Raw genomic sequence first — 12794 nt, forward strand, 5'->3', positions numbered from 1 at the left:
TGTTAACAAATACTGTGTAGCCTCAACATGGTTAAAACTATAATTGTTATATCATGGATGGTCAGTCCTTGCATCAATAGCTCTGTCTATGAATTTGAAAGTGGTGACATTTTTCCAGACCCATCATCACTCAGCTTTTAACCAAATCAGAGGTAGGGTGACCGCTTTATTGTTTCAATTAAGGATTCTATTCTATGTATTTTCTGCTACTCAAAATGTACTAAATGTTATCTATGATTCAATGGCATATCAAAATGTTTAGTAATATTATATAATATAAACTTTTATTTGTCTTCTGTCAAATGCATGTATCTGTGACAGTGAGCCATCTGCCTTTGCGTGACAATGAGGGTCAGCTTCCGCATAATTCATTCATTTATCAGGTGCTGTAAAATATTGGAAAAAGTTTGGCGTTCATGATATAATTCATTACATCTCATCGAAGATAAAATCATGTCAGAATTTTGCAAGGCACTAATTGTAGTCAATCTGTATACAAGAAAAATACTAGCTAAATCAACCGCTAGAGGCCACCAAATGCCTACGGGTAGACGCTTCTAAAAACGTCAGAGTTGAAAGGGCGAAGGTTCTTTTGAAGATGGCTGCCCCCGAAGATGACATGTTTTCTCTCTGCGTCGACCCTACTAAAGTTAGCAGTTGTGTGGAAGTCCGATTTATTGACAAGATTAAGGTAATGTGCAGACAATGATTATTTAAAAAAGGCTAATTTCAAGTTTTTCGGATCTAGCACCGTTTTGATGCCAAATTGGAACGCATGCTGTCAATCTGTGTGGACTGGCTGGGCAAATCAAAAAATTATGCGCAGAACATAATCTCTTGTCATTTTGTTGACGTTTTCTGGCTGGCTATAGCTACGTGGTTACTTCCTAGCTGTGTTAATGTTTTAGATTCATCATGGTGTAACCGAATGGTGTAACTGAATTGGCTAGCTAGTTAGCGGGTGCGCGCTAATAGCGGTTCAATCGGTGACGTCACTTGCTCTGAGACCTTGAAGTAGTTGTTCCCCTTACTCTGCAAGGGCTGAGGCTTTTGTGGAGCGATGGGTAACGATGCTTCGAGGGTGGCTGTTGTCGATGTGTGCAGAGGGTCCCTGGTTCGAGACCAGGTAGGGGCGAGGAGAGGGACGGAGAGGTATACTGTTACAATGGCTTATTGTAGTTAGCTAGCAAATTACATTCACCACCAATTACAGTCACCATCGTCATGCCACATGGATTGCTATCTGATTCCTTTAAAATCTAGCTAAGCTTTTTGTCTAGTTAAACAACTAGCATCTTGAAACGTTAGCTATCTAGGTATGTACAGAGATAACTTTTGGGCGGCTAATAAAGTTCAAAGGCTAGCCTGTTCTGAGTCAATAGGATGCACTTTGTGTGGATAAAGTATTGGTAGGTGCATATTACTGAAATTGACATTGCTTTTTATATCTAAACATTTGGTTTTATTTTAGGGCAAGGGATTATTTGCCAAGAAGGCCTTCAAGAAAGGAGACACCATTTTTATTGAGCGCCCTCTTGTCTCTGCCCAGTTCTTGTGGAATTCCCTGTACAAGTACAAAGGTGAGGTGTTATAGGTTCAAGATTTAGGTGATTGACAGACTGAACACATCCTCCTTTTATGTTCCTAAAATCGTGGAGCAAAATGTTCCAGCATGCTTTGCTTTTGCATGCTTTGCTTTTTAGATTAACATAGGCCAAGGGGCAAACCTCACATTTTGAGTCTTTGAATGGTCTTTCATATTTAGTGATATGACCCTTAGTTCTCTCATTTATCAACCATCCCTGTCTCTTCTCCAGCCTGTGAGTTCTGCTTGCGTGCTCTGGAGACAGCCGAGGATAATGCCCGTAGACTCAGTGGCATCCCTGACCTCAGTCTACCCCACCCCGAGCTGTGCAAAGTGCATCCAGAACTGCACCAAGCTTGCCCACAATGCCAGGTGTGTGCCTCTCACAAGTCCTCCTCATCTGCACTGCCAATTAAGGACTGAACAGTACTGATCTAAAAACACATTGTAACCAATTTTTGAAAGTGGAAGCAAAGTACTTTTAGCATATATTTTCATTTGTCTCCTGCATCTTCGCAAACTGAAGTTTAATTGTAAGGATGTTTTTTTCTATTAATAGCGTAAAATTAAGATGTACAGAAAGACTCATGTAAAGGCCAAATTACAGAGGAGGAACTTCTTGATGCAGTTAAAGCCTTTAAATTCAGTAAAACTCCAGGGCTGGAAGGCATACCAGTTGAGGTACATCAAACCTTTTTCCATTATTAGCATGATTTGATCACTTCTATAAAAATGGTAGACTATTGAATACTCAGCAAGAAGGTCTGATTTCACTATTACTGAAACAGGACCCAGGTGGTAAATGTAAAGATCCAGCCCACCTAACAAACTGGAGGCCCCTTACACTTCACTGTTGTGATGCAAAAATTCTAGCAAAATGCATAGAATTTAAAAAAGTGATGTCAGACAAGTTTTTTTTTTTTACATGGACGATACATATGAGATAATATAAGACAAGTACTGGAAACAATAGAACACTATGAAAAATCTGGGAAACCGGGCCTAGTGTTCATTTTGAAAAGTACGACTAGAATTTATATATAAATGGACTATTTTAATTTTGAAGGATCTCTTATACAATGGGTTAAAGTTATGTATACTAACTCCAGTTGTAAAAGAGTAAATAATGGCTACTTCTCAAAGTATTAAACTGTCAAGAGGAGTGAAACAATGTTGTCCACTATCAGCATATCTATTTATTATGGCCATCAAAATGTTAGCTATTAAAATTTGATCCAACAATAATAAGGGTCTAGAAATCCGGGGCGTAAAAAAATGGTGTCATTGTACGCTGACGTCTCATGTTTTCTTTTAAATTCGCAATTGGGATCCCTGCACAGTCTCATAGAGGATCTAGAAAATTTCTCTAACCTCTCTGGATTGCAACCAAATATTGAAAAGTGTACTATATTGGATCGCCAAAAAATACAAGTTTTACATTACTGTGTAGTTTACCAATAAAATGGTCTGACAGTGAAGTGGACATAATCAGTATTTGTATCCCGAAAGAAAAACTCTCACCACAATACATTTTAATAGAAAGTTAGCAAAATTAGATATATTGCACCATGAAAAGGTAAATAACTGTCTATTTGTGGAAAAATCACCTTGATTTTGATTTACTTATGGCCCTGGCTACACTGAACGACTTGTTTTTTAAATTATATGAGCAAAGAATATTCTACTTTATTTTGAACGGCAAGCCAGACAAAATTAAACGTGCTTATTTATATAATTAATATGAATTCAGAGGGCTGAAATTTTAAATATTAAAATATTGAACCTTTCACTAAAGGCTTCAGTCATACAAAAGTTGTACTTCAATCTGAACTGGTTTTCCAGCAGATTAGTAAGAATAGCTCATCCCGTGTTCAGAAATCGCCCTTTTTCCCTTTATTCAGATAACATCACCTCTCACTGTCAGGTATTTGAAAATGAAATAATCTCTAGAATATCCCTATTTTTGAAACAAGCCATGGAAAGCTGGTTGCAATTTTGGTTTAATCCACCATAAAAGACAACAAATATTACAACAAATATTATGGTTAAACTCCTATACTAATTGATACAAAAAATATATATTTCATTTTTGGAAAAATTGTTTATTAATTGTATAAACTTTGTTAATGATATCAGCTGGGGGAGTTATGTCACACATACAGCTTACAATAATATATTCAAAATTACAGCCAACTGATTGCAGCATTACCGCGGGAAGGGGGAGAAAATAAGGAACTTGTCTGTCGGCCCTACATTTGACCAAAATTGGTTAAAGAAAAAATGGTGATAAATAAAGTATACCAGTTTCATTTAAGGACCAAAAAATTAACAGCTGCGCCATAAAGGTTGCAAAATAGTTGGAAGAGGTTTTCAATGTGCTGATTCCATGGCACATGGTTTATGAACTGATGGATTCAAAATGTATAGTTTTCCCATTTTAAATTATTTTGCTAAATTCTTGCAACCATTAGAATTTTATATATATGGGGGAAACATCCATCCCACTTTTGTAGATTTTGCTGTGAAGATGCAGAATCATTAGATCACTTGTTTTGGTACTGTCCACATGTAGCTTGTTTTTGGTTACAGGTTCAGAAATGGCTGAAGATTTACAATATTTACCTGGAAGAGATAGCACTGCAAATAGCACTGCTGGGTGACTTAAAGCCATAGTCAATCGATCAATCTAATAATATTCTTAGTGAAAATGTTAATCTTTAATTTCTTTCCATGAGAATTGAAAGGTTCAGAACTTTTGTGAAACATTACAGCAGAGTTTAAAAATATTTGGGAATGAGATTGATGGGAGGATTTGAGGGTAACAGAAGGGTGGGACAAAAAAAAACGAATGTCAAATATTCTGTGACTGTTTATTTTATGTATAAGCTTTAAGTAGAGGCCTAAGTATTGTTGTCCATTAGTGTACTCCAATTAGGGGAGGGGGGTAAAGATGAAGGATTAGAAGCCACTTAAATAAGATAAATGAGATGCACCTACCCAATGCCCGTGTGACCACCACATGGAGATGTGTTGATATACTGTAGCTACTTCCTCCAATCTATTCCAGTGTCTCGCTTTGGGTTTCAGTGAGACTTTGTGTCCCCCTGCAGGTGATGTACTGTAGCGACGAATGTCGGCAGGCTGCGGCAGACCAGTACCATCGGGCCCTGTGCCTAGGCTCCTCCCAAGAGGACCCAAACCACCCCATCAGCAAACTAAAGGATGCTTGGAAGTGAGTGATGGAATTTCTGTTTAATTGAGTACCACTAGATGGGGCCCATATTTTTCTTGGGCTGGATTTAACATTTTTACTAGCTGTCAAATCCTTGCTTCCTCTAATTCCTCACCTCCCTCTCAAAGCGCCCTCCCTTGCAACTCCGCTTTCAATTAGATTTGAGTAAATGAGGGCGAGAAAGCAAGGATTTGACAGCTAGTAACGTTTTCAGATCCAGCCCCAGTAATATTTTGTCTGTGATTGCTGCAGTATGAATTGACATTGTCCCTTATCTGTCCCCTAGGAGCATGCACTACCCTCCTGAGACCTCCAGCATCATGCTCATGGCCAGGATGGTGGCCACTGTCAAACAGGTGAGCCTCCTGCCTCAGCCTTTTTTTGTTGAGCTTCTCCAATTCCAAAGTGCGTTGCACTTTGTATTTGCGTTTTGTCTTTGTAGTGAATGTTAGTTTGAGATTAAGGTTTTTGGGGATTGAAAGATCTTCACAATGCCTGGAGAAGCATTTAACCTGTCAGTTTGCTATAATAATCCTATATTCTTTGCATACCTGTGCATAATATGTATTTCTCAAACATAATAATAATAATAAAAATAATAAAAATGTTTGAATCATTTGTGTCATGCAGGCCCAAGACAAAGGGCACTGGCAGAAGTTGTTCTCTCAATTCTGCAGCCGTGCGGCCAACGAGGAGGAGGAGATTGCACATAAGCTGCTTGGAGAGAAGTTCCAGGTAAGCATAGAGATAATGGCTGTGTCTAAAAATGTTAGCTACAAGCTGTTAAATCCTTGCTTCCCCCATCCTTGTTGCCTAAATTCCCCTTAAGGCTCATTGGAGGAGGTCTGAGGAAAGGACCTTGGAACACTCCTCCAATGTGCTTTGAGAAGAATTGAGGAAACAAGGTTTGAGCTTCAAATTTGGTTTAAAAAAATTTGGTCAGTATTAGCTTTGAGTCACCATTGGAATAGATTTCAAAACGGTTACTTATAGACTTACCTTCATTTTGACATATTGTATTGGGTTTGTAGGGGCAGTTGACCTTACTACGAACCCTGTTTACAACGGCACTTTACGACGATCATCTCAATCGGGTGAGTGTGGCACCATTTCCCCTTTCACAACCAAATTATTTATAGACACAGTCATGGCCAAAAGTTTTGAGAATGACACAAATATACATTTTCCCAAAGTCTGCTGCCTCAGTGTCTTTAGATATTTTTGTCAGATGTTACTACTGAATACTGAAGTATAATTACAAGCATTTCATAAGTGTCAAAGGCTTTTATTGACATTTATATGAAGTTGATGCAGAGTCAATATTTGCAGTATTGACCCTTCTTTTAAAGACCTCTGCAATCTGCCCTGGCATGCTGTCAATCAACTTCTGGGCCACATCCTGACTGATGGCAGCCCATTCTTGCATAATCAATGCTTGGAGTGTGTCAGAATTTGTGGGGTTTTGTTTGTCCGCCCGCCTCTTGAGGATTGACCACAAGTTCTCAATGGGATTAAGGTCTGGGGAGTTTCCTGGCCATGGACCCAAAATATCTATGTTTTGTTCCCTGAGCCACTTAGTTATCACTTTTGCCTTATTGCAAGGTGCTCCATCATGCTGGAAAAGGCATTGTTCGTCACCAAACTGTTCCTCGATGGTTGGGAGAAGTTGCTTTCGGAGGATGTGTTGGTATCATTCTTTATTCATGGCTGTGTTCTTAGGCAAAATTGTGAGTGAGCCCACTCCCTTGACTGAGAAGCAACCCCACACATGAATGGTCTCAGGATGCTTTACTGTTGGCATGACATAGGACTGATGGTAGCGCTCACCTTGTCTTCTCCGGATACGCTTTTTTCCGGATGCCCCAAACAATTGGAAAGGGGATTCATCAGAGAAAATGACTTTACCCCAGTCCTCAGCAGTCCAATCCCTGTACCTTTTGCAGAATATCAGTCTGTCCCTGATGTTTTTTCTGGAGAGAAGTGGCTTCTTTGCTGTACTTCTTGACACCAGGCTATCCTCAAAGTCTTCGCTTCACTGTGCATGCAGATGCATTCACACCTGCCTACTGCCATTCCTGAGCAAGCTCTGTACTGGTGGTGCCCCGATCCCGCAGCTGAATCAACTTTAGGAGACGGTCCTGGCGCTTGCTGGACTTTCTTGGGCGCCCTGAAGCCTTCACAACAATTGAACCGCTCTCCTTGAAGTTCTTGATGATCCGATAAATGGTTGATTTAGGTGTAATCTTACTGGCAGCAATATCCTTGCCTGTGAAGCCCTTTTTGTGCAAAGCAATGATGACGGCACGTGTTTCCTTGCAGGTAATCATGGCTGACAGAGGAACAACAATGATTCCAAGCACCACCCTCTTTTTGAAGCTTCCAGTCTGTTATTCGAACTCAATCAGCATGACAGAGTGATCTCCAGCCTTGTCCTCGTCAACACTCGCACCTGTGTTAACGAGAGAATCACTGACATGATGTCAGCTGGTCCTTTTGTGGCAGGGCTGAAATGCAGTGGAAATGTTTTTGGGGGATTCAGTTCATTTGCATGGCAAAGAGGGACTTTGCAGTTAATTGCAATTCATCTGGTCACTCTTCATAACATTCTGGAGTATATGCAAATTGACATCATACAAACTGAGGCAGCAGACTTTGTGAAAATTAAGTCTGCTGACCATGACTGTACATGACTGTACATGTTTTTCGAGCTGATTCTTGGCTACCTCTTCGCTCCCAGTAGAAAAGACTGTAAAATGTCTTTGTTTGAATAATTTCTTATGAACATGTGTGATTATGATGCAGATAGTTTATGCTATAAGGTGTGTCCTTGCATGTTACAGTGGTTTACACCTGAGGGATTTCGTTCTCTCTTCTCCCTTGTGGGGACCAATGGACAGGGTATAGGTACCAGGTAAGGTTAATCTCTAAATCTCCAACTCATAAATAATGCACTGACAAAGTGCCATTAGTCTGAATATCATTCAATTTAAAGTGCTGACATTGTTTTCTTATGTCTCATTATGTAGTTCTCTCAGCCAATGGGTTCATGCATGTGATGCTTTGGCACTGACTAGCCAGCAGAGGGAACAATTGGATTCCTTCATTGACCAACTATACAAGGATGTCGAGAAAGGTCACAATTCCCTCCCTACACTCAAAAACAGTGCCGTTTCCTGTGACATCTGTACCGTTTATGAGGAATACTGCGGAAAACTGTCTGATAAATAGTCGAAACCTACATTACCAAGAAAGTTCTTCAGAGGCTTTGTACAGCTCACATTTTATGATGGATCGTAAATAATACTTGGCGCCTCTGAATTGGGGTGGCTTGACTCAAGCATATTTGAAATCGTTACTAATATGGAATGAATCTCTTCTACTGACAATGGAGGTCAGAGCTGAATTACATTTGTCTCTGCAGAGACCGGTGACTTTCTGAACTGCGAGGGTTCCGGGCTCTTCCTACTGCAAAGCGCATGTGAGTCGTCACTATCAGATGGTTTCTAACCCCAGCTCCCAGAATCCTCAAACTCGCACAACATACAGAATCAATTAAATTAACTACAAATAAATGTTTTCACTGGTCAAAAGTTTGATTGTTTGATTATTTCTTCTACTCTCTAGGTAACCATAGCTGCATACCGAATGCGGCGGCATCTTTCCCGAGCAACAACTTCTTGCTTCATCTCAGTGCCCTAAGTGACATCAGCCCTGGAGAGGTCAGAAGAGGATGCTGGGGGGGTGATACATTTTGGCCGTGGATAGATGGAACAGAACATCCTGGCTTGCTCTCTTTGTGTGCTCTGTTGTCAGCCGGTATTAGGGGTCTGAGACTTTAAGGATTAGAGCGGTTGTGTCAGGCTGTCAGAGAGATTGAGAAGGCTTGCATCTGCCCGTTACAGAAGCGTCAGAAGGGGCCAGAGAAATGTTTTGCCAGCCGATTAAATTCTGGCAAAAAATGTGAGCGCTTTAGTGTCGTTCTTATGACCTTGGCAGGATAGTGACGAGATTTTGCGCCTGCTGCTGAATAAACATGAAACATGAAAGTAACAAAACTTGAACAATAACTCCAGTAGTTTGAAGAGGCTGACTGTCATTCATTGTTGTGTAAATTAATCACGATATAGTAACTGTAATGGGAGGTCTTTTGATGTGAATGTCCTCATCTGCTAACATGTTAAACTCTGTTTCCTCACATCTCCAGGAGATCGGTATCAGTTACTTGGACTGCTGTCAGCGTGACAGGAGTCGTCATAGCAGACACAAAATCCTGAGGTAAACAACTGAAATCCCCTGTGTACCAATCCTTTTGACAGACTCAAACTGTTCCTAGTTCAGTTAAGATCAATGGCCACCCTTCCAGGCAGTCCTGGGCCAGCACAGCCAAGGGGGTCTGGCGTTTATTCCGGTGCCTACCTACGGTACTGATTTTTACCCCCTTAAACCCAGGGCTGGTTTGCTCTCCGGGAACCCATTTTGGGTTCATATTCACTGTATCCTGTTGAAAGGCACTTCACCTTGAAAATCTGCAACTCCCAGAAACTGAAGGTAGTGAAGCTTGACCAAAGACGGGTCTCGGTCTTTTTTCTCAGAAAATGAGAACCAAAGATGGTGGATAAATTAAGATGGTTCACTCAGGCGGTTTACCGTAAAAAATAAGTCCATTCCAGTCTACTCAAAGGCCCAGTGCAGTCAAACGTTTCCTGTGCTTTATATACACTGTATATACAAAAGTATGTGTACACCCCTTCAAATGAGTTGATTCGGCAATTATGACAGGTGTATAAAACCGAGCACACAGCCATGCAATATCCATAGACAAACATTGGCAGTAGAATGGCCTTACTGAAGAGCTCAGTGACTTTCAACGTGGTATCGTCATAAGATGCCACCTTTCCAAGTCAGTCCATCAAATTTCTGTACTGCTAGAGCTTCCCCGGTCAACTGGAAGTGCTATTATTTTGAAGTGGAAACGTCTAGGAGCAACAATGGCACAGCCGCAAAGTGGTAGGCCACACAAGCTCACAGAACGGAACCACCGAGTGCTGAAGCGCTTTGTGTGTAAAAATCATCTGTCCTCGGTTGCAACACTGAGTTCCAAGCTGCCTCTGGAAGCAACGTCAGCATAAGAACTGTTCGTCGGGAGCGCCATGAAAGGGGTTTCCATGGCCGAGCAGCCGCACACAAGCCCAAGATCACCATGCGCAATGCCAAGCGTCGGCTGGAGTGGTGTAAAGCTCATCGCTATTGGACTCTGGAGCAGTGGAAATGCGTTCTCTAGAGTGATGAATCACGCTTCACCATCTGGCAGTCCGACGGACGAATCTGGGTTTGGCGGATGCCAGAAGAACACTACCTGCCCGAATGCATAGTGCCAACTGTAAAGTTTGGTGGAGGAGGAACAATCATCTGGGGCTGTTTTTCATGGTTCGTACTAGGCCCCTGAAGGGATATTTTAATGCTACAGCATACAATGACATTCTAGATGATTCTGTGCTTCCAACTTTGTGGCACCAGTTTGGGGAAGGCCCTTTCCTGTTTCAGCATGACAATGCCCCCGAGCACAAAGCGAGGTCCACGCAGAAATGGTTTGTTGAGATCTGTGTGTAAGACTCTCAACCCCATCAAACACCTTTGGGATGAATTGGAACACCGACTGCGTGCCAGGCCTCATCACCCAACATTAAAGCCTTCCCAGAAGAGTGGAGGCTGTTATAGAAGTGAAGGGGGGACCAACTTCATATGAATGTCCATGATTATGGAATAAGATGTTCGACGAGCAGGTGTCCACATACTTTTCGCATGTATTATATATTCCCACACTGAAGTTGGAATAATACTGTGAAATGTTGAAAATTATGATAATGCCCCTTTGGTATAAGAGCTGTTTGGAAATTTGTCTGTTTTTGTGGGATGGCGTTTTGGCCTGCCTGGTGACATTGGTTAGTTAGTAAACCATTAACAAAGAGTTCTAAACCTCTGCCAATAAGAGCTAGTTTTCAGTTTTCCCCTGCCAACTCAGACCCTCCCAGACAGTCCTAGCTAAATTCTTGCTTAAGAAATTGCTCTTTGCTTCTTTTCAATTGTTTTAATTTATAACAATCACAGTAACGTACTTAATTGTTACCCAGAAATGATTTGATATTGAGATTAAAACGTCTGCATTAGACCTGTAACTGGTTGTCTCCCACATAGATACCAATGCAATAGCAGCTGAGTCTGTTCTACTTAGTTCATTGACTTTCATTGAACCAGAAAAAAACAGCAAATAGGGTGTCTCGCTTCCTCTTCATATTCAGACCCAGATTGTATTACGCTTACATAAACAGTATGTTTACAGCGTTGAATCATGGCATTTATTTTTGAGGAGCTCACAGATTGACACATTTATTTCATCAGTCTGCGTTATATTCTTTATTCTTCCTTTTGCTCTCTCGCTAAGGCAATCTTTGTCCAGAACGAGACAGGCAGCCATGTGACTTATGTAACATCGTTATTCTCTTCCCAGGGATAACTACCTGTTCATCTGCTCGTGTCCAAAATGTGTGTCTCAGATGGATGAGTTGGATCTGACGTCAGACGAGGAGGAGGAGGAGGAGGAGGAGGAGGAGGGGGAGGCCGAGGGGGATGACATGGAGGATGAGATGACGGACGTCTGAGGGGGTAAAAAGACCCACTCTGCTCCCTCTCACCCCCTCCCTAATCCACTCACTCAGCCATGCAAGTTAACTGCACAGTGAAAACCAACCTTAAAGAAGACCTTGCATATCACCAAACATATCAAATTCGTTGTGTAACTAAATATTTTTTTCAAGGAAAATAAGTCACTCACTGGCCTTATGCTTTGGATCTCCCCCTTGAAAGCGTTTGCTCATGTTACTGTACAGTAGCAGACGTTTTGGCTGTCACCTCTTGTTTATCTTCTGCTTATTAGAAAAGTTTACATGGAAGACATCCAGTTCACTAATGTTTTTCATTTATCACAGTTTTTAGTACCTCTAGAATGGTAGAAACCATTAAATTGGCAAGATGTCATTTATTCCTCGTGTTGAGTGCATTCGGTATAGATTAAATCAGACAGAATATGTGGTGCTTGTTCTGTGAAGGATAATTCACTTGGCCAACCTAGTAGTGATATGGACAGTGTAGAAGAAGTAACTGACCCTAATTAAGTACATATATTTTCATATGAGATTAGAAACGGTCATTGCAAGCTATGAGGTAACCATCAGCCAAGATATTACTCTGAGACCTTGAGCTGTAGAAAGCTTTTGTCAGTTAACTATTTGCCCTTTGAGTAGAGCAGATTTTCACTGTTATTTGACAAATGAAATTGCTGCTACTGCCCACACATGAATCAGTACAACCGCAATGACTGTAATCTTCAGTGCCAACATTTTCAATGTTACCGGACAAATATGGCTAACATCGAATGACTAACTTCAATTATCTCAGTTGGCATTTCAGAGCAGTGGTGCATGAGAACAAATTGCTTTGGTGTCACAATGAAATGCTGCAATATAAGAACAGCAGTAAATACTGTATGAGAATCCTAGAAATTGTAATTTTTACTGCTCTGGCATAAACTATTGAGATTAAAATGTCTTGTCTCTTATTTGCTTTATTTGTATTCTCCTTAGTACAATTTGGTTTTATGCAGAAGTTAAGCCAACTGGCAATTTCTCAGTCTTCATCAAATATGAACCACAAGTCAACATTGTTGAAGCAGACCGATACCCTGTGGATAACTAGATATTCTGAAGTCATTAAGTCTTATTTGTGAGTTGTCGCCAACATCTGTGAGAGCATGAAGATTTGACAAGTATTCCTTTCTAGTTATTTTCTACTTCATTAGTTGGTCTTTTAATCATGGTTTCATTTGTGTGCCTGTTATTATAGGCTATCTATTTGCCTGATGACTCAACTGAATTATTCTGCTGCTCTATCGTTTGATACATTAGTCAGACTGCCATCATT

At 40.8% G+C, this 12794-nt stretch overlaps 1 protein-coding gene across 3 annotated transcripts; it reads left to right on the top strand.

Annotated features, from left to right (window-relative positions):
- The first annotated feature begins 552 nt into the window (after positions 1-552).
- Positions 553-12418, top strand: LOC100380866 (histone-lysine N-trimethyltransferase SMYD5). Of its 3 annotated transcripts, none has more exons than XM_014192144.2 (13): positions 553-691; positions 1472-1580; positions 1818-1957; positions 4696-4817; positions 5104-5173; positions 5448-5552; positions 5849-5911; positions 7658-7728; positions 7844-7950; positions 8239-8295; positions 8442-8536; positions 9022-9092; positions 11326-12418. In XM_014192144.2, the coding sequence occupies exons 1-13, from the start codon at positions 599-601 to the stop codon at positions 11474-11476; spliced, it is 1254 nt and encodes a 417-aa protein (XP_014047619.1). In that variant the 5' UTR covers positions 553-598; the 3' UTR covers positions 11477-12418. The 3 variants fall into 3 exon arrangements, with proteins under 3 accessions (XP_014047619.1, XP_045570859.1, XP_045570860.1); XM_045714903.1 differs by having other exon boundaries at positions 11372-12418; XM_045714904.1 differs by lacking the exons at positions 1472-1580; positions 1818-1957 and having other exon boundaries at positions 568-691.
- Positions 12419-12794: the final 376 nt, after the last annotated feature.

The sequence above is a fragment of the Salmo salar genome, chromosome ssa03 (assembly GCF_905237065.1).
Source record: "Salmo salar chromosome ssa03, Ssal_v3.1, whole genome shotgun sequence".
NCBI lineage: Eukaryota > Metazoa > Chordata > Actinopteri > Salmoniformes > Salmonidae > Salmo > Salmo salar.

Bases quoted from the DNA above. Each gene is read 5' to 3' on its own strand.
- LOC100380866 (XM_014192144.2), top strand. From the start codon at position 599: ATGGCTGCCCCCGAAGATGACATGTTTTCTCTCTGCGTCGACCCTACT. The intron at 4,818-5,103 runs GTGAGTGATGGA...TCTGTCCCCTAG, and splicing joins AAACTAAAGGATGCTTGGAA to GAGCATGCACTACCCTCCTG. The intron at 7,951-8,238 runs GTCACAATTCCC...TTGTCTCTGCAG, and splicing joins ATACAAGGATGTCGAGAAAG to AGACCGGTGACTTTCTGAAC.